Source organism: Podarcis cretensis, assembly GCF_951804945.1.
Source record: "Podarcis cretensis genome assembly, chromosome: 5".
Taxonomy (NCBI): Eukaryota; Metazoa; Chordata; class Lepidosauria; order Squamata; family Lacertidae; genus Podarcis; species Podarcis cretensis.
Window position 1 is genome coordinate 102,825,040 of NC_137174.1, and position 20,943 is coordinate 102,845,982.

Sequence of the window (20,943 nt, forward strand, 5' to 3'; positions counted from 1 at the left end):
CTCCAGGGAGTCTTCTCTTCTCATGAGGTGGCCAAAGTACTGGAGCCTCAGCTTCACAATCTGTCCTTCCAGTGAGCACTCAGGGCTGATTTCCTTCAGAATGGAGAGGTTTGATCTTCTTGCAGTCCATGGGACTCTCAAGAGTCTCCTCCAGCACCATAATTCAAAAGCATCAATTCTTCGGCGATCAGCCTTCTTTATGGTCCAGCTCTCACTTCCATACATCACTACTGGGAAAACCATAGCTTTAACTATACGGACCTTTGTTGGCAAGGTGATGTCTCTACTTCTCAAGATGCTGTCTAGGCCTGTCATTGCCCTTCTCCCAAGAAGCAGGCGTCTTTTAATTTCGTGGCTGCTGTCACCATCTGCAGTGACCATGGAGCCCAAGAAAGTAAAATCTCTCACTGCCTCCATTTCTTCCCCTTCTATTTGCCAGGAGGTGATGGGCCCAGTGGCCATGATCTTCGTTTTTTTGATGTTGAGCTTCAGACCATATTTTGCACTCTCCTCTTTCACCCTCAATAAAAGGTTCTTTAATTCCTCCTCACTTTCTGCCTTCAAGGTTGTGTCATCTGCATATCTGAGGTTGTTGATATTTCTTCCGGCAATCTTAATTCCGGCTAGGGATTCATCCAGCCCAGCCTTTCGCATGATGAATTCTGCATATAAGTTAAATAAGCAGGGAGACAAAATGCAGCCTTGTCGTACTCCTTTCCCAATTTGGAACCAGTCAGTTGTTCCATATCCAGTTCTAACTGTAGCTTCTTGTCCCACATAGAGATTTCTCAGGAGACAGATGAGGTGATCAGGCACTCCCATTTCTTTAAGAACTTGCCATAGTTTGCCATGGTCGACACAGTCAAGGCTTTAGGCTCTTTGTAATTCTGGATTTGAAACTCCTGCAACCTGGGACCACCGGGGCGCCAAGCACAGGGAATAACAAAGGAAGTCCGGCTCCGCCCGCTCGCTCGCTCGCTCGCCTGCCCGGCGGGGGAGCGGGGGCCAGGCCCCTCCCGCGCCCGGGCTCCCCGGCCCGCACCTGCCGCCCGAGGCCGCGCCGTCTTTCCCGCCCCTCCGGAAGTGGCCCGGCCAGAGCACCGAGCGGTCCCCTCTAGCCTTTCCGGAGCTCTGCCGCCGCTCTAGCGCGCTCTTCTCGCCTGCCCTGGGGGACCTCCCGGCTGGGCGCGCTCCGGCGGGCGTCCCGGAGAGCAGGCTATTTGCATGGCGCCCGCCCATTGGCGCCCAGGTAAGCCTCCTCCCCGCCCCCTGCCCGGCCCCGCCCCTCGCCCGGGCCCCAGGAGGGAGGGAGAGAGGGAGGAGGCTGGCCCCGTCTCCCGGGAGATGCGCGTCCCTCTCCAGCACGTGTGAATGGGGGCCGTGGCCGGGAGAGAAAGCGCGGCCTGGGAAGCGGGGGCCCAACCGGCGGGCGGCCTCCGGGAGGCGGGGGGGAGGGCCGGGCCTCGGGAGGGGGTCGCGCTCGCTCCGGCCGAATGAGCGCCGAGCGGGGAGAGCTGCTGTGCTGCTGGGGGGCTTCCCCTGGGGGCGCCCGGTTGGCCCCTGTGCGAGCAGGAGGCCCGACCCGAAGGACCCTCCGGGATCTGCTGCTGCTGCTGCTGCTGCTGCCGGGCCCCAAGTCTCCCGAAGGGCCCTTGGGAGGCTCCACGCGCCGCTTGGCCGGGAGGGTGGGCGTCTCGGACTAGTCCCAGCCCCCGACTGCCCGGGAAACCTCTGTGTTCCAGAGCAGGAGCAGAGCTTCGTGCCGGCAGCAAAGCCAAAGACCACAAGTGCCCTGGAGAGCCAGGATCGGACAGCCTCGCCAAGCCAAGCAGCTGGACCTGCAGGCCGGGCCGGCTCCTCGGAATCTCGGGATGCCCAGACCTCGCCCAGTCACAGACAGCTGCTTCACCCATTCTCGGATTGCCGTCATTTTGCCCAGCAGAGACCCCCAAGTCCAATGGGATCTGCCACACGCATAGGGATCACAATGCTTTGGGATCGCCTTGTGGTTGTTAGAGCAATGCCGGGTGTGTGTGTGGGGGGTGCTTGGTGTGTGTGGGGGTGCTGAAGGCCCCCAAGAGCCAAATGCCCGACAGCCTGAAACACCAAATCTGAAGCCACCTCTGCCAATTCAGGCAGACTCCTAACTTGGCAGCGGCATGGGCAATACATTGGCAGAGATGCAAAGGAGATTGGCATTACAATAGCCTCTTCCAGGAAAAATGGCTTCCTGGTCAGGGAGTCTAGGTGGAAGATGCTCTCCCAAGAATCCAGCTTGCCTGGTCCAGCCAGATCTTGTCAGTGCAAGACAAGTCAGCGACCTCCTCCATGTCCTCAACAGCAGCACAGGACTGGCATTTAACAGCAGTGCTTCAATGCTCACGGGTACGTTCATGTGGCAATGAGGTCTTTAAAATGGAGAGAAGCTAAAAGGGGGGGGGGGACTGTATTACAGGTCTGCGAACTTTCTTGGCCTGCCCACCAAATCATCATGGCCAGGGCTGGCAATTGGAGTACCCTCTTCCCTTCCCTGATTATCCCTTCTGATATTAAATATGCCTAATGGCTATATTGTATCTGCTATGATGGAGCAATATAACACAGACAGGACTACAGAGCAGCAAGCACTGGGTTAGAGCGAAAGAAAGTGGTGCTGTGCTGCCTCCTCCTTCCGCTTGCAGGGATCCTCACCTCAACGGTCAGTCCTCTGGCCCCAGCACTGTCTCCACCAGGGGATAGTCCACTGCTCAGCTCTCATCTGGTCACCTTCTTTCCTCTTTCCAGAGGGGTTCACAATCGGTGCCCAGGTTCTCAGGTAAAAAAAATGCCCAGAGGTTGGAAGAAATGTCTAGAGTTGGAAGGAATGCCAAGGATCATTTAATCCCACCCCTGCAATGCAGGAATCTCACTTAAAGCAGCCAGGACAGATGACCGCTCAGTCTCTGCTTTCAAACCTCCAAGGAAGGAGAGTCCAGCACCTTTCAAAGGAGTTTGTTCCACTGTCAAACAGCTCTTACTGTCAGAAAGTTCTTCCTGATATTGAGTCGGAATCTCCTTTCTTGTAACTTGAAGCCATTGGTTTGATCCCTACCCTCTGGACGAGGAGAACACAAACTTGTTCCATCTTCCATGTGACACCCTTTAGATGTTTGAAGGTGGCTAGCATTTCTCTTAGTCTCCTTTTCTCCAGGTTAAATATATCCAAGTCCCTTAACCATTTCTCATATGGCTTGGTTTCCAGACCCTTGACCATCTTGGTTGCCCTCATCTGCACACATTCCAGCTTGTCAGTATCCTCCTTAAATTGTGGCACCCAGAACCAGAACCAGACACAAGACTTCAGGTGTAGTCTGAGCAAGGCAGAATAGAGCAGTACTTCCCTCAATCTGGATACTACTGTTGATGCAGCCTAGAATAGCATTATCCCCCCCCCTCTTTTTGCTGCTGCAGCTGCATCACATTGTTGACTCATGCTAAACTTGTGGTCTGCTAAGATCTCTAGATCCTCTTCACATGTACTACTGACCACCCAGGTGTCCCCCATTTTATATTTGTGCAGCTGGTTATTTCTGCCTAAGTGTAAAACCTTACATGTGTCCCAGTGACCAAAGTAACATGGATGTTTGGGTCCCCTTAGGCAGCCTCCAGAAGAGTAGAACTTCCAGTGAGATAGATTATAATGTGACCCCAACCCCCTCCAGCGGTTGGCTGCCCTGCTTGAAGGTTGAACCTGGAGTCCATTGATGCCTCCCCACCATCTGAACAGGCAGTGGTGATAGATCAGTCCAAGTCCAATAGTTTAAAAGTTTTATTCAGCTGTAGGTGTAACAGGATTAATAGAGTAACATACACAAAAGAATAAAGCATTCGGAGTGTCTCCTGTGTCTAAACCCAGGTGCTTTATTAATGTATTTATTTATTTAGAGAATTTGAAGAACAGATTATAAATTATCTCAGAGCAGCTTACATAAAATCACAGAAGATGCTCCCCACTCAGGCTTACAATTGAAGAAAAACAACACACAAAGGGACAAGGAGGAAAGAGGAAAATCAGAACTGGGGCACCAATTTCTATTGGCCAGTGGCACAGCTCAGAGGCAGTAAGTGCCTAATGGCACTGGACCACCAGCCAAGTGGATGCAAGGAGCCTTCTGTTTCCCACGTCTCCCATGAAGACTGTTTGCTGGAATGGCTGCCCCCAAGTGACAATGGACAATGGAGGGAGAAGAGGTCTGATGAGATGGTCCTGTCACAGTAGATGGATGGAGTGATCTCTTGCACCTCTTCTATGCTCCCTTGGTTATCCCACGCTGTTCCACCACACACTCCTGTACTTCCACAACTCCTTCCTCCAGCTTCTCTTCCTTTCCGCTCCACCTTTGCCTTCCCCCCTATCTTCTTCCAACATAGGGTGTGTTTTTGTGATTGGGTCCTGGCTCTGCTTCCCAGTGGTGACTCACCCAGTTCTTTGCCTTGCTGTTCCAGACCAGATAAGGAAATCTAATCTTTTGATGCAGTATCACATCTTGCACCCCGAGATTCTTCATTGAGAACTGACCTTATGAAAATCCCTGCATCCATCGGCTTCCTGTGTAAAACCCTCCCCCAGACATCTCTGTGGGTCTTGCTTCATTCCCTCCTGCTCTGCCCCAGAAGAACTCTATCCAGGAGTTTGGGTTAGGCTGTGGATACACCAGAGTGATAACATGCACATGGGTCACACAGATCCCATGTTTTCCATGTGGGCTTTTGTTCACATTTGTTGACATGAGCACTTTCACTTGAACTCCTCAATGTTTCCCAGCACACTAGTAGGTTGTGCTTGCCTGGAGGCTCTTGTCCCCTCACTTGGGACTTCCCACACTCCCTGAGTGCCAGAAATCTGAGGTCTATTGTGGGCACGCATGGAGGTATTTGTTTGCCTTTGTACATGGCCATTTTCTTTTAAAAAATAGATGTGAGTTTTCTGACAGAACAGTGTGTTGAACATATTTTCTGTAAAAAGTGTGGGTTCCAGCCCACCCTCCCTGAGCTTTGCTGAGAGGGCATTTGACTACCTGTGCTGGCAGCCATTTTAAAATACAAAGTTTTCCAATATGCACAAAACAGTAGACTGTTTTTTTTAAGTGTGTGTCATGACTGCTGCCGCCAGCAACTCACGTAAAGCATCTCACCCACAGAAAGAGGGGGTGTGGGGACAAATGGCACCTAGCAAACCATCACATCACAGGGGTAAAAATACATGCTCACACAATGCACTTCAGTATACTCACCATTTGGTAACATTTGGTTTTATGTTAGATTTCCCCCACCTTACTGCGGTATCTGTGGATCAGGGAAATCTCAATTAAATGACAGTTGGATGCAGGTACCACCAAGGCAGAAGACATGCATGTGTGGGATGCATCATACCCACTTAAAGATGCTGGATGTATAAAGCCTTCATCATAGACCAATAAACTCTTAAAATAGAAGAGTTGGAAAAGACCCACAAATGTAATTCAACTCCCTGCAATGCTGGAATCACAGCTGAAGAATCCCTGATAGATGGCCACCCAACCTCTGTTGAAAAATCCTCAATGAAGGAGAGACCAGCACCTTCCAAGGGAGTCCATTCCACTGTTCTCACTGTTAGAAAGTTCTTCACATGTTTAGTGGGACTCTTCCATTGGTTTGAGTCTTATGATAAGGAGCAGCATGAAACAAGCTTGGTACTAAAGGGTACTAAAGGAGCTTGCGGATGCAATCTCTGTCTAAAATCTTTGAGAATTCTTGGGGAATAGGTGAGGTCCCTGCAGGCTGGAGGAGGGCAAATGTTGTCCCCATCTTCAAAAAGAGGAAAAAAGAAGAGCCAGGTAACTACCGCCCAGTGAGGTTGACATCGATACCAGAAAAGCTTGTAGAACAGATAATTCAACAGTCGGTCTGTGAGCAATTAGGAAAGGATGCTGTGAATACTAAGACCCAGCATGGTTTTTTTTTAAAAAAGTGGTGCCAGATAAATCTCATTTAAAAAAAAATTGAGTTACAAGCTTGGTGGATCAGGGGAAAGCTGTGGATATAGTGTATCTTGATTTCAGTAAGGTTTTTGACAAAGGCCACCATGGTATTCTTGAGGAGAAGCTGGTAAAGTGGGGGCTGGATGACGTAACGTTTAGGTAGATTGTATCTAGTTGACTGACAACACCAAGAGTGTTCATTAATGACTTTAACAGATTTGAGAGCTGGGTCCAAGCTAACAAAATGAATTTCAATAGGGACAAATGTATGGTTCCGCATTTAGGCAGGAAGAACCAGCTGCACAAATATAAAATGGGGGACACCGGGCTTACCAGTAATGCATGTGAATAGGATCTAGGGATATTAGTAGACCACAAGCTTAACAGGGAACCAGGCAGAGAGCTTTCTCGGTAGTGGCGCCCACCCTGTGGAACGCCCTCCCACCAGATGTCAAGAAATAAACCACTATCTGACTTTTAGAAGACATCTGAAGGCAGCCCTGTTTAGGGAAGTTTTTCACGTTTGATGTTTTGTCGTATTATTATTATTATTATTATTATTATTATTAATATTATTATTAATAATAATATTCTCTTGGGAGCCGCCAGACGGGCGGGATAGAAATAAATTATGATGATGATGATAAGTCAACAGTGTGATGCAGCAGCAAGGAAAGGTACTACTATTCTAGGCTGCATCAACAGAAGTAAAAAAAGGTAAAGGTAAAAGATCTTGGGATGATTAAGTTCAGTCAAAGACGACTATGGGGCTGCGGCGCTCATCTTGCTTGAGGCCGAGAGAGCCAGTATTTGTCCACAGACTACTTTCCAAGTCATGTGGCGAGCATGACTAAACTGCTTCTGGCACAACAGGACACTGTGATGGAAGCCAGAGCGCATGGAAATGCCGTTTACCTTTCCACTGCAGCAGTACCTATTCATCTACTTGCACTGGTGTGCTTTCGAACTGCTAGGTTGGCAGGAGCTAGGACAGAGCAACGGGAGCTCACCCTGTTGCACGGATTTGAACCACCAATCTTCTGATTGGCAAGCCCAAGAGGCTCAGTGGTTTAGACCACAGCACCACCCATATTCCTGTATCAACAGTAGTATCCAGAGTGAGGAAGTAAGTGGTCTGCCTTGTTCAGACCAAACCTGGAATCTTATGTCTGGATCTGGGCTCCACAGTTTAAGGAGGATATTGACAAGCTGGAATGTGTGCAGATGAGGACAACCAAGATGGTCAAGAGTCTGGAAACCAAGCCGTATGAGAAATGGTTGAATATGTTAACAGGGTATGTTTGGCCTGGAAAAGATGGGAATGAGAGGAGATATGATAATATCTAATGGGCTGTCACATGGAAGATGGAGCAAGCTTGATTTCTCCTACTCCAGAGGGGAGTAGTGGTACCAGTGACTTCAAGTTACAGGAAAGGAGATTCCAACTAAACAAGGGGAAGAATTTTCTGATAGTGAGAGCTGATCAACAGTGAAATGGGAGGTGGTGGACTTTCCTTTCTTGGAAGTTTTTAACCATCTGTCATGGATGCTGTCAGAGCTGCCTCCAGGTCCCAGCTCACAGAGGACCAACGCTAGGCTGTAGTTATGTACAAAAGTCTTTATTGAGATTCAGTCTCCATTTCAAAGCCGCAGCGTGCAGCTCTACGTCCCGACCTTAGACCGGCGAAGTCCTGTCTGAGTCTCCTCCCCCTCCACACCAGTTTAAGACTCTCGCTTTGCTCCACCTCTTCCTAAATTCCTTTCTCCTCTGGGCCCTCCTGCCCGCTAGGGTCTCATCCTTCCTGGACTCCTCTGACGCTGACCCTGACGATTCTTGCCCCTCCTTCCGGCGGGCTTTAGGACCTGGTTCCCTATCCGGGCTACCTTCTGTGCCGCTCGCCTGTACCTTTGAACTTGGCGCGCGCGCCCAGCCTGCAACTTTCCTCTTAACCGTTAACTCGCTCTCCGATGGAGGCGTGGTCCACCCTGACTCATCTTCTCTCGCTGGTGGTGCATGTGTGGGCTCTGACACCTGGGACTCCTCCCCCCCACTACGCTCTGGTGGGGAAGCTGGTCCTGATTTGCAACTGCTGCTCTGGGAGTCCCCGCTGGCCCCTTGCTTCTGGGGTGTCCCCCTTGTGTCGCCCCTTGCCCTGCCCATCGGCGCCCCCTTCTGTGAATCTTCCGATTCGCTGGAGAGGCTCATGGAATCTATCGGGCTGCTGTCATATTCTCCTACGCTCCCCTCGGATTGCTCCCCCTCGCTTTCCATCTCCTCTCCTCCCTGCGCTCCCGCTGAGTCCCTGACATCCATCCCCCCCTCGAAGCCCCCCCTTCCCCCCTCCCCCTCTTCTGGCGTGGGTTCCGGGTGCTCCAATGCTGTGGGGGTGCATGCCGGATACCGGTCTTCCCCCCTGGCATGCTGCCAGTCCGTGACGGGTACATCGACGTCGCTCTCCTCCGCTTCCATCTCGTTGCCGGCGTGCTCGAAACCAGGATCCTCCCCCAACCCGTCCATGCCCCCTTGTTCCCCCATTTCCTCTGGGTAGTCTGTGTGCCAGGGCCCTCTGAGCAGTCTCCTGCGCCACTCCTCCTCGGGTTGAGTGTCCCACCAATAAGAGCGCTCCGCACCCAAGTGTGAGACCGACCCCTCCGGCGAGGTAGTCTCTGGAACCGTCTCCTCAACCGAGGAGAACCCCTGAAACGTACTGGCTGAGAGTGTGGGGGTGAAAAGATATTCGTCAAAATAATCCTCCGGCATGGGCCTGTGTGGGAAGAGTGCGTGGAACTCGTCTTTGAGGTAGTGCTCCTCCACCGCATAGTACGGCACCCAGCTGTTGGCGCTGGCCGGGGCACCTTCCCTTGCGATGAGATATTCGACTCCCTCTTCCCCCCATCTCGAGTCCAAAATCTCTGTCACCTCGTTGAGTGGCCCCGCCCTCGGCGACCCCCCTGTCATGGGTGCATCTCTAAGCGGACTGGGAGCTGTCCCTGGCTCCTGAAACCTGTGAGGTGCCTTGTAGGGCGTTAGCACCGATCTATGAAAGACCGGGTGCATTCTGGAACCCTCCGGTAGTGTCAAACGGAAAGCCACTGGGTTGATCTGTGCCTCGACTAGGTAAGGGCCCAGCTGCTTGTGTCCTAGCTTCTTCTTAGCTAAGGATCTGGCCGGCACTGCCTGGGCCGCTAACCAGACCCAGTCCCCTACCCGTATGTCCTCCCCCACTCTTCTGTGTTTGTCTGCTTGCATCTTGTATACGTGTTTTGCTAGGTCTAACTGTCTACGGAGCTGTTCATGGACCTCCTGTAACTCCTCTGCCAATGCCTCTGCTCCCTGTGGCTCCCCCTCCCCCTCTTTCTCTAAGCCCGGGAAGGTCCTGGGATGTCGCCCGTGGTTGGCAAAAAACGGTGTCACCCCCGTGGACACGTGTTGTGTGTTGTTGTAGGCAAACTCGGCCAGGGGCAGATAGTCCACCCAGGTCGAGGGCTGCTGGTTGGCGTAACATCTCAGGTACTGCTGCATGACGGCGTTGACCCTCTCCGCTTGTCCGTTGGTCTGCGGGTGTCTTGCCGACGCTAGGTTGACCTTGACGTTCAGGATCCCCATCAGCTTCCGCCAGAAACTCGAGATGAACTGGCGCCCCCTGTCAGACAGGATAGACCGTGGCAGGCCGTGTACCTTGAACACGTGGTCTATGAACAGCTTGGCCGTCTGTTCCGCTGTGGCCACCTTCGCGCAAGGAATGAAGTGCGCCATCTTGGTGAACATGTCGACTACCACGAGTACTGCTGTTTTGCCCCTCGAGCTGGGCAGGTCAGTGACAAAGTCCAAGGCTACCCTCTCCCACGGTTCGGACGGGGTCGGTAGCGGTTCTAACAGTCCCGCCGGCGGTCTGTGGACTGGCTTGGCCCTTTGGCAGGTGTCGCACCTCGTGACGTATTCCGCGACTTCTCCCCGCATCTTGGGCCACCAAAAGTCTCTGGCTACTAATTCCACCGTCTTTTCCTTGCCGAAATGTCCGGCGCTGGGTGCGTCGTGTAGCTGTTGCAGTACTGTCGCGCGGAGTTCATCTCCCGGTACGTAGATGGCCCCCTTGCGGAGGAGCAGTCCGTCGCGTATCTGGAACTCGTCGTCCTTTGCCGTGCCGCTGCGCACCTCCTCCATCTTGGAGCGCGCGAAGGAATCTGTTCGCAGCTCGCGCCGTATCGCTTCCAGGTCTATTGTGGCAGAAGCGCATGCCCACGCCTTGGGTGCGAAAATGTGTTTAGCCGCTACCGGTGCTGCTTCCTCCAGATACTGCGGCTTCCTGGATAGCGCATCAGCCATGACGTTGTTGTCTCCGGGGATATATTCTATCCTGAAGTCGAAATCCGCAAAGAACTCCGCCCAGCGGATGTGTCTCTGGTTCAGGAACCGCGCCGTGCGCCAGTACTCCAGGTTCTTATGGTCCGTGCGAACTTGCACCGTGTGTTTGGCTCCGATGAGGAAGTGCCGCCACGCCTTGAATGCTGCATGAATGGCCAGCAACTCTCTGTCCCAGATGGTGTAGTTCTGCTCCGACTTGCTGAGCTTCCTGGAGTAGAAAGCACACGGCCTCCAATCCCCTTGCGGGTCTCGCTGCAACAGGACTGCCCCCACGGCTCTGTCGGAGGCATCCGTCTCCACCCTCATGGGCTTGCTGGGGTTCACATGCAGCAGTTGTTCCTCGGAAGCGAAAAGACGCTTGAGTTTCTGAAAGGACTGCTCCGCCTGCTCCGTCCAGATGAACTTCTTCTTCTTGGAGCTGAGGGTGTCCGTGATGGCCGCCGTCTGCATAGCGAAACCCTTGATGAACTTGCGATAAAAGTTAGCAAAGCCGACAAACCTCTGGACCTCCTTCCGATTGCGCGGGCTCTTCCAGTCCAGTACTGATCGTACCTTGGCGCTGTCCATGGCGATTCCCTTGTCGGAGAGCTTGTAGCCCAGGAAATCCACCTCCGTCATGTCGAACTGGCATTTCTCCAGCTTGGCATAAAGCCTGTGCTCCCGTAGTCTTTGCAGGACTTCCTTGACATCTCTCTCGTGAGCCTCCTGTGATTCCGAGAAGATCAGAATGTCGTCCAGGAAGCAGACGCACTTCTTGTATAGGAGCCCCGCTAACACGTGATGCATGAAGGCTTGGAAGCAGTGGGAGCCATTTTGTAAACCGAAAGGCATAACCCTATACTCATAGGTGCCCAAGGGCGTGAACATGGCCGTCTTCCACTCGTCGCCCTCCCGCATGCGTATAAGATTGTACGCCCCTCGTAGATCCAGCTTGGTGAAGATGCGTCCCTTTCTCACCGTCGCGAGCAAGTCATCGATCTTGGGCATCGGGAAAGCCGTGGGCTTGGTTTTCGAATTTAAAATTCTGAAATCAACTACAAGCCTCTTCTGGGGCGTGTCTTTTTTCTTCACAAAGAAAACAGGACTGCCCCCCACTGCTTTGGATTCTCGGATGAATCCCCGCTTCAAATTGTGATCTATGAACTCCCTGAGCTCTTGCAGTTCGTCTTCAGACATGGAGTACAGTTTTCCGGTCGGCAGCGTTGCCCCCGGCAGGAGGTCAATCTTGCAGTCGTAGGGTCTGTGGGGAGGCAGCTTGTCCGCTTCCTTCTCGCAGAAGACCTCCAAAAACGCCTTGTACTTGTCGGGTACAGCTTGCAGCATGCCCAGTTGTAGCTGTGGGTCATCCTCTTGCCCCTCGTCCTCCTGGTTAGTCATGATGCAATGTTCTGCGCAGTAGGAGGAGCAGAAGGTCAATTTACGCTGGTACCATGCCAATGCCGGGCTGTGCCTGTCCAACCAGCTCATGCCCAACACTATGGGCGTGTCTGACAGTTGGGTGACGTTGAAGCTGATGACTTCGCGGTGATTTCCAATGTGCATCACCATTGGCGGCGTTTGCTGTACCACCTGTCCCCCCAGCAATTCTCTTCCATCGACTGTCACTACTTTCAGGGGCATCGTGGCAGGCAGGAGCGCTATGCTATGTTGCTTGATGAAATCCACCCCCATAAAGTCTGCATTGCTACCAGAGTCAATGGTAATAGGCACTTCCATGGTGAGCCCATTGGGAAGCTGGAGTGTTGCGGTGAGCTGCACCACTGGTTTGGGCGGGAGGGGGTCTGTGGGCTGTAAGATTCCTGGGGACTGCTTCACTGATTCGTCTGGCTGGGCCCCAGCGGCTCTGCTTCCAGCCAGACTTCGTCGTTTCCCTGCTGCGGTTCCCTCTGCTGAGCTGCTTCTGTTACTTTTGCTGAGGCTGCATTGTGCTTGTGGAGCCTCTGGGGGCACTCTTTTGCCATATGCTGAGCACTGTCGCAGATGTAACACTTCCTGTTCCCTCTAGGAGGCTTCACCTTGGCTGCTCCTGGTGTGAGGGCTCTGGTCGCTGACTGAGCCTTGGCACCACCTATCTCCATCGGCTCCTCTCCCCTTCCCAGTGGAGGCGTGGATTGAGCGCGCGCTGAGTCTCTGGGAAAGAAAGGAGGTGCCCTTGCTGGCGTGCGTCCCCAACGCCCTTCATCTTTGCTCCAGGGACGTTCTTCCAGCCGCACACCAATCGTCAGCGCTCTCTGGACCACTTCTTGAGTGCTCCGTGGCCTCTCCCCCCTTGCGATTTCGTCTTTCACAGCCCCGTTGAGCCCCTCCCAGAACAGGTCCCTGACGGACGCTGAGTCCTTTTCCCATCCCAGCGCGTTGACCAATGCAAAAAAGCGGGAATGATATTGCCTTACAGTGGCTCTGCCTTGTTTCAGACCGTGAATCTCTTTTCTAGCGACATCTACATCTATTTCCGATAAAAAACAATCGTCCATCGCCTTAATGAAGGCTTTTGCGTTTTGGAGGGCTGGATCATTATCTCTCCACAGATTGCGCAACCACGCTTTAGCTTCTCCATGGAGATGCGTTAGTATGAAGCCTACTTTCTCCTGCTCATCTCTAAAGTCCTTCTCCAGCAACTTTAGCGCAAAAACTACGTCTGCTCTGAAGTTAGGATATTGCTGCAGACTCCCATCGAAATGCGACACCAGGCTCCCCCCTCTCTTCCCGAGCCCGATCCCTTCTGATTTGGCTGCCGGTGGCCCCTGTTTAGTCAACATTTCCAACCTGTTTTGCAGATCCTTGCAGACAGCATCTGATTCCTCTTCTCTCCTCCTTGCCGCTCGTATTTCTGCGTTAAGTTGTACCACGGCTTCTTGCAAAGCTGCCAGTCGTTCTTCTGTAGTCATCTTGTGCTGCTTTTGTGAGCTCGCGAAGCACCAATCTTCGCCCCTCGCTGCGTCCTCTCACGTTGCGAGGTTCTTTGAAATTTGAGACAGGACTTACTGTCAGAGCTGCCTCCAGGTCCCAGCTCACAGAGGACCAACGCTAGGCTGTAGTTATGTACAAAAGTCTTTATTGAGATTCAGTCTCCATTTCAAAGCCGCAGCGTGCAGCTCTACGTCCCGACCTTAGACGGGCGAAGTCCTGTCTGAGTCTCCTCCCCCTCCACACCAGTTTAAGACTCTCGCTTTGCTCCACCTCTTCCTAAATTCCTTTCTCCTCTGGGCCCTCCTGCCCGCTAGGGTCTCATCCTTCCTGGACTCCTCTGACGCTGACCCTGACGATTCTTGCCCCTCCTTCCGGCGGGCTTTAGGACCTGGTTCCCTATCCGGGCTACCTTCTGTGCCGCTCGCCTGTACCTTTGAACTTGGCGCGCGCGCCCAGCCTGCAACTTTCCTCTTAACCGTTAACTCGCTCTCCGATGGAGGCGTGGTCAACCCTGACTCATCTTCTCTCGCTGGTGGTGCATGTGTGGGCTCTGACACCTGGGACTCCTCCCCCCCACTACGCTCTGGTGGGGAAGCTGGTCCTGATTTGCAACTGCTGCTCTGGGAGTCCCCGCTGGCCCCTTGCTTCTGGGGTGTCCCCCTTGTGTCGCCCCTTGCCCTGCCCATCGGCGCCCCCTTCTGTGAATCTTCCGATTCGCTGGAGAGGCTCATGGAATCTATCGGGCTGCTGTCATATTCTCCTACGCTCCCCTCGGATTGCTCCCCCTCGCTTTCCATCTCCTCTCCTCCCTGCGCTCCCGCTGAGTCCCTGACAGATGCTTTAGTTGAATTTCCTGGGATGATCCTTGAATGATCCTTGGGAACCCTTCCAACTCTACGATTCAATGATTTTAATTTTGAGTGCCCTTAGTTTTCCCTACAATTTATCAGTCAGAGATTTATCAGCTATATAATTCTAGTATGTATGTGACTATGAAGCTCCTCAACTTGGCTCCACAGGTGAATGCATGAAATATATATGGGATATGTCAGGCACGTCCAACTTCCAAGAGACTGCAATCTACTCACAGTAAAAAAAAACAAACACCTGGCAGTGATCTACCCATTGTCGTTGGAGGTTGGATCACCAATTGATGAAACAAAATACTAATAGTAAGCAATTCTTCACATTCCTTAACAACAGAAGAAAAGCAGGTCCTATAATTGGGACTCGATTTTGTTCCTAAGCCTCACTATAATGCTTTTCGCACCAGGGTAGATTTACATAAATTTGTGTGTAATATTAAGTTATGTGACATGTTTGGTATCAGAGATCAACAGCCACAGCAATTTAGACCTAAATCATCTTTTATCCTGCCCAGTTTTAATCCTTCCATCACTTTGTTTCATCAATTGGTGATCTGTGATTTGGATAAACTTGAAAAGAGGAGCCCTAGGACCCAGGACAATTTAGCCGAGTCCCAACATGCCTGCCTTAATGACTTATCAAATGATACTAACATTATCATAAAACCAGCTGATAAAGGAGGGGGAATTGTCACCATGGGTAGACTTTGAAACAGTATAGTGTCATAAATATATTGTTGGTATATTATTAGCCAACGTGTTTCTTCTTGTTGTTCAGAGTGGTGCAAAGTAAGGCCATGATCATCTACAACTTTATCATGGATGAAGAGACTGGCATGGCTTGCATTACTGAGACTTAGGTGAGTGAGCTGGGAGGGCTTGACCATACCCAGCTGTGACCATATGGGCACTTGGTACAGCACAAGGCTCAATGGGGGAGGGTTGAGGGGTGGGTGTGTAGCTATTGTGCATAAAGCACCATCTCCTTTACCAAAAAGCCACTCGTGATTTTGGACAGGTTCAGAGAATCTCCGCCTGGCATTGACAGACTGAGAATGCTGATGGTCTGTTGACCACCTTGTTGCCCGGCAGCTTCTCTGATGGAGCTGGCCAAGGTAATATCTGAGGTACTGATGGATGACTCTAGGATGATAGTTCTGGGTGACTTCAATATTCTTATGTTGGCTCTCACTAGGCCAGCTCATGCGACTCTCAAGTGGCCATTGGTCTACATCAAGGAGATGTAGTCTTTGCCCAAAGTGATATGTGGAATGGATAAAGGATAGGCTGGGGTGAAATGCACTCCCTTTTCATGGTTGGATCATTGCCCAATAAAGCTTGGAATGGCAGTGGCAACTCCCTGCTGAAAGGTTGGTGGGCCTGTTTAGATGGCCTGCCCTCAGAGGCTAATGGAACTGATATGTTTTTGAAAGCTCTGGGGATTTTCTAGTGGATAAAGCTGTGATCATGTCAAAGCCCCGGTCTCACTATGCAATGCGGTGACACAATTACCCCCAAGTATCCTGTCCAGCTTAGTAAAACTCATGTGGCCCCTTGGTATCCTGGGGAACTCTGGCCTGTGAAGCAAGCTGGACAAAGATTAGTGTGCAAATGATTCAAGTCATGCTCTGAAGCCAACTGAACAAAGCACATAATCAGGTGTGGCCTGTGAAGAAGGCTCAGTTTGCAGCTTGCGTGGCATCCTCTAGGAGCCAACCAGCAGAGTTATTTCAGATGGTAAGGCCTCTTTTAAAGAAGCTGCTGCTTTTTTGGAGTTTTGGAGTAGCCCGGAGGCAACAAGAACCCTGAAGAAGGTCCAGGGAAGACCAGGGCATTGAGGGGCCCTACGGTGACCAAACAAGCTCCCAATGGGCCTGCTTGCTTCCACAAGGAGCCAGGTCGTCCCAGTGGTGGAGCCATGGTCGCTGGGCTCTGACACAGTCCAGCAGCAGGCTGCCCCATCTCAGGAGTGGTCAGTTTCCAAAATTTTAACCAAAGGAACAAAAGGATTAATTGTGAATTATTTAACCTATTGGAACTATTTGTTGTATTGACTGGAAAACGAAAAGGGAGTCTACTCCGGAATGGTTGCTGCCTTGCATGGGAATAAGCTGTTGGAAAAAATAAAGGTAACAAATAAAAAGTTTGCCATAGAAATAAAGGAAGGGGATAGGGGTGTCAAACTGAGAAGCTTAAGTGACTGATCTTTAAGATGCGCCCCCCCCTCCCGTGATTTACTGTCTGTAGCCACTTCTTCTATATTTTAAAGGATACACAGTTATAACTCGCTTTTTTCTTCTTTGCTCTTGAGAGGGGAGGGAAAAGGAAAGACTGTAAATTATTGTTGGACCTTTACTTTTTATCTTAAGGGGTGAGGCTTGAAAAAGGTGTCAATGTCTGTCTAACTAGGCATTATTTCTGTCACCAACAATGCTCTATCGGGTTTTGTGCTTTAAGGATTTTGTCCTTTTCAGGGCTGGCTTCTGACAACTAGGACTGCTGCTGTTTCCAGTGGACAACCTTCCAATCCAGGCAGGTCTGGTGAAACTGTGATGGCTTCACCCAAAACCTTTTGGAGAGTTCTTTGCATGCTTAGAGTTGGCTGGTGTCTTCTTCCTCAGACTGGCTACCTGCACCCAGATGAGTTTTTCCAGTCTCCAGAGGTCATGGCAGGTAACGTTGACATCTTATGTATGTGGTATGAAAAGGTTTTGTGTTTTTACAAAACCTAGTCTTTGTGATAGCTCCAGTGTGGACAGTGCTTTGTACCTGGTTTCAAAAAGGTCTTGGGGGGGGGGGTCGGTGACGAGTTAAATTCTAGGGCCCCCACCATATGGCAGGTGAGCTGCTTTCCATTTCCTCCATTGTTCCAAACAGGCCATATATAGGCAGCCTGGTTTATAAAGAGCAACAAGAGCAATTCTGAGGCTGCTGAATTATTGATCTTCTGCAGTTGGTTCTGCTTTTAATTAGACTCTTTCTTTGTTTTTATTTTAGTGAGTCAAAGACTTCAATTATTTTTAACTTTTCTAATCTTACGTTGCAAGTCACTGGGGTGGGGGGCAGGTTTCTAGCTGACAGGGCTCCAGCTGCTAACTGTGTTAACCTTTCCCCACTCCTCCTCAGGCAGCATATTGGACTTAAAGGTTTACCACCCCTGGGAATTCCTCCCCAAGTCTCCTTGCAGGACAGTAGTGTTTCCCTTGATCACATCTGGAGTTGCTTTCTGGGCCATCAAAGCCCTTCAGCACCTGGGCCTCTCGACCAGCTGCATCACCAGCTACACCCTCCTCGTCTCACCCCGCCTCCTCCTCACCATCTTTTCATTCATCCTTGACTACAGTGTTTACCAGCTGGCTCCTCTGTGGGGAGCGGATCCGTGGAACTCTCTGGCTCTGCTTGCTGGCTCCTACGTCACACTTGTGTTTTACACAAGGACTTTTGCTAACACTGTTGAAGGACTTCTCTTTGCCTTGCTGCTTCTACTAGTGTCTTCAAAAGCAGCCAGCAAAACCTCGGCCTCAGCCTATCGGTGGCAGAATCCTCTAAATCACAGACTTATTGGGATGATCATAGTTGCTGGATTTTTTAACAGGCCAACATTTCTGGCATTTGCTTTGGTGCCGCTGTTGCATTGGGTATGTGCAGGTGCTACATGCCAGCAAAGCATTAGAAGAACAATATACCATGTTCTCTGTCTTGCCCCAAGTGCCGCCTTCACTGCTGTTTTCTTCATAGCTGCTGACACCTGGTATTTCACTTCTCCCCTGTCAGGACTTAGCCTGCATAGCTTTTATGAGGCCAGCCCACTGAGCATCCTTGCCAGGCTGCGCCAGAGTGTCGTTGTGACCCCCTTGAACTTCCTCACCTATAACCTCAACCCTGATAACCTTGCACAACACGGGACTCACCCGTATCTTACACATTTTGCAGTTAACGGGGTCCTGCTTTTTGGGATCCTTCATGTAGAAGCTGTTAGCAATGGCATCAAGCTCCTGAAAGTGCACATCAGCCAATTTATGTGGTTGAAGGCCTTGAAGAGGAGCTCACATTCAGCTATCACATGCCCAGAAGGCAGACTGGCACTGCTGGCTTTCTATTTTATCCCTCTGGCACTTCTTTCTTTATTCAGCCATCAAGAACCTCGCTTCCTCATCCCTCTCATCTTGCCTCTGGTCCTTTTGGTCACGCAGCATAGACAGGCCCAGCAGTGGAAATCCATCAACCTTGTGTTCAATCTCTGTGGTGCCCTTTTCTTTGGCTGCTTCCACCAGGGAGGCATAGTCCCTTGCCTCTTCCACTTGGAGCAGCTCACCCATTCCCCAGAGTCCCTGAGCCATCGCACACACTACACACTACTCTTTGCTCGGACCTACATGCCTCCCAGGTTTCTCCTTAATGTTAACAAGAGCAACACGCTGGTGGAGCTTGTCGACATGGCTGGGGCCGAGAAAAGCTTCCTTTGCCAGATCCTGGGATCCATAGTGAATGGTCCGGCCTGTGTCAATAGAGAGCTGGGCAAGGAAATGACTTGCCAGGTGCTGGTTATCATCCCAGGCACCGTAAGAACCATAATAGAGCAATGTCCGTTACTGGTCAAGAAGGAGACAGTAATATTTCCACATCTGACGATGGAAGACCCACCACAAATGTCCTTTCTCCTTAGTGAAAAGTGGAGAAGCCAGTTAGGACTGTATATCCTGTATCTGGAGAGAAATAAAAAGAGCATCTAGCATCAAGGTGAGCTAAGCAAAGAACTAAAGAACATTTGGTGCACAAACATGCAGTCCACAACAACCCTAGTTATTCTCAGCCCTATATATACCAGGTGCATTTTATAGCTCCCATTTGCTGGTAGAAATCTCACAATACACCTTGCCCACTAAACACTGTGTCACAGTCCTGTGTCCCCCCAAGCAACCCATTTACTTTCTTCATCTTCCAAGTGCCCCAAATGCCATCCATCCCAGTTTCCGCTTCTCAGTTTCCAGCATCTTCTGTTCTGTTCCAGCCAAAAATAGAGCCATCTTGTCTCATAGCTGTGTGTCCTAGGGCCTCCGTCTGCCTCTGCCTTCTAGGGACCCCAATACGCCACTGACCACAGGCACTTTGGCTTTATGTGTGACTTTTCTCTGAAATGCTACCAGGTCCATGTACAGGGCCAGCTCGAAAGACACATCTGTGGAGCTTCAATGCGTGGATGAGACATGGGTGTGGAGAGGAAAGGTCTGGATTAACTCTAGGCACCAGGGAACATTTTGGAACAAGCGGGATGGGCTTCACTTGAACCAGTGTGGAACCAGACTGCTGGCACTTAAAAGGTGGCAGAGCAATTTTTTGCAGGGAAAGCCAAAAGAAACTAAGGAGGATCTGGTTCAGAACATATCTCCCCCTCTCCTGTAATAAGGATGAAGGCGAGAAAAGATCCATGATGATTTAAATAGGGGAGGGGTAGAAAGAGGCATTTAGAGTGCAGGGACACTGATAGCAATTCAGAGAGGCCAAAGCTCCTTGGGCCAAAATGCTCACGCCCAAGACATTTGGAGACGGACGTGGAAATATGTGTTTATATGCTAATGTGAGAAACCTCCAAGCCAAGATGGGCCAGCTGACATGTTTACAGACACCCTGGTGGAAACAGCCTGGTGTAATGGCGAGAACCAGCTAGACCTGGTGGACTGCTCTAGAATTGGCATGGAGACAAACACTGCTACCAAGATAAGCAGCAGCATCCACCAACACACACTCTGTTTCTGGGCGTGAGTCAAGAAACTGATTTTGTTTGGGGCTTTAAAAGTCTGAGGTGTATCAGAGGATCTTGAAGTTACAGGTAGGTAGCCGTGTTGGTCTGCCATAGTCAAAACAAAATAAAATAAAAAAAATTCCTTCCAGTAGCACCTTAAAGACCAACTAAGTTAGTTCTAGGTATGCGCTTTCGTGTGCATGCACACTTCTTCAGATATCTGAAGAAGTGTGCATGCACACGAAAGCTCATACCTAGAACTAACTTAGTTGGTCTTTAAGGTGCTACTGGAAGGAATTTAGGATCTTGAAGGGCTGTCTATCCCTCTAGGAAGCTGCCAGTTCATTGATATCACCTTCAGAAACTCTGTTGCCACTTGAACCCGATACCTCTACCAGAGCCAATTGAGTGGGTGGCACCCGGGGACAAGACCTTTCTTGGAGAGAAACTAGACTGGGGGACTCTCTCGTCAGGAATATTTGCCTGACACCTGTTCTTCTGACCTGAGTTTCATGAGCATCATCATTTTCAAAAGCACCTCAATCTGTCATTATTGTTGTTTGCTTGTTTCTTTTGAAGAAATTGTTTTATAGTGTTGTTTATAAAAATGTGTTCTAAAATTGATTCTAAGCTGCCTTGAGAAAACTTTGTGCAAAGACCGGATAATAATTATAAACAATAATATAACTTAAGCTCGGTTTAAGAAAACCTTGACCAGGGCACTTGTGGCAACTGCCTTTGAAAGGTGCTCTTTGCACTTGGAAGCCAGAAAGAGGCCCTTGCAAAAAGTTTGCTTTATGCACCGCAGTTGCCACTGCCAAACTCCTCCTTTGTTAGTAAGGGACCAAAGGGCACATGATTGCATCAGTATTGATGGCATGGAACATTATCTGCTAGAAAATGAAAGTGTCCAAAATCAAGATATGCCTAAGACTGTACTGAGGTGGGGAGCTGCTATTTAGCACCCTCAAATCCTCCAGATGAAATGCCTTGGGTCAGTCTCTGCCACAGCAACCCTCGTGGCTTCCTTCTGGAGCAACTCTGCCACTCCCCCTGCAA

General features: G+C 50.7%; 1 protein-coding gene across 4 annotated transcripts; it reads left to right on the plus strand.

Moving 5' to 3' along the window:
• Positions 1 to 1,230: 1,230 nt before the first annotated feature.
• Positions 1,231 to 19,981, plus strand: PIGZ (phosphatidylinositol glycan anchor biosynthesis class Z). Of its 4 annotated transcripts, XM_079977948.1 has the most exons (6): positions 2,264 to 2,385; positions 3,925 to 4,910; positions 14,920 to 15,001; positions 15,160 to 15,256; positions 16,616 to 16,814; positions 17,268 to 19,981. In XM_079977948.1, the coding sequence occupies exons 4-6, from the start codon at positions 15,242 to 15,244 to the stop codon at positions 18,872 to 18,874; spliced, it is 1,821 nt and encodes a 606-aa protein (XP_079834074.1). In that variant the 5' UTR covers positions 2,264 to 2,385; positions 3,925 to 4,910; positions 14,920 to 15,001; positions 15,160 to 15,241; the 3' UTR covers positions 18,875 to 19,981. The 4 variants fall into 4 exon arrangements, with proteins under 4 accessions (XP_079834076.1, XP_079834073.1, XP_079834074.1 ...); XM_079977950.1 differs by lacking the exons at positions 2,264 to 2,385; positions 3,925 to 4,910; positions 15,160 to 15,256 and adding an exon at positions 1,231 to 1,249; XM_079977949.1 differs by lacking the exons at positions 3,925 to 4,910; positions 15,160 to 15,256 and having other exon boundaries at positions 2,267 to 2,385.
• The last annotated feature ends 962 nt before the right edge of the window (positions 19,982 to 20,943 follow it).

What these genes read in the sequence shown, in the direction of transcription:
- PIGZ (XM_079977947.1), top strand. Translation starts at nt 2,329, where the DNA reads ATGTCCTCAACAGCAGCACAGGACTGGCATTTAACAGCAGTGCTTCAA. An exon ending in CAGTGCTTCAATGCTCACGG is followed by an intron (nt 2,386 to 16,615) that starts GTACGTTCATGT and finishes TGTCCTTTTCAG; the next exon opens with GGCTGGCTTCTGACAACTAG. An exon ending in GTCTCCAGAGGTCATGGCAG is followed by an intron (nt 16,815 to 17,267) that starts GTAACGTTGACA and finishes ACTCCTCCTCAG; the next exon opens with GCAGCATATTGGACTTAAAG.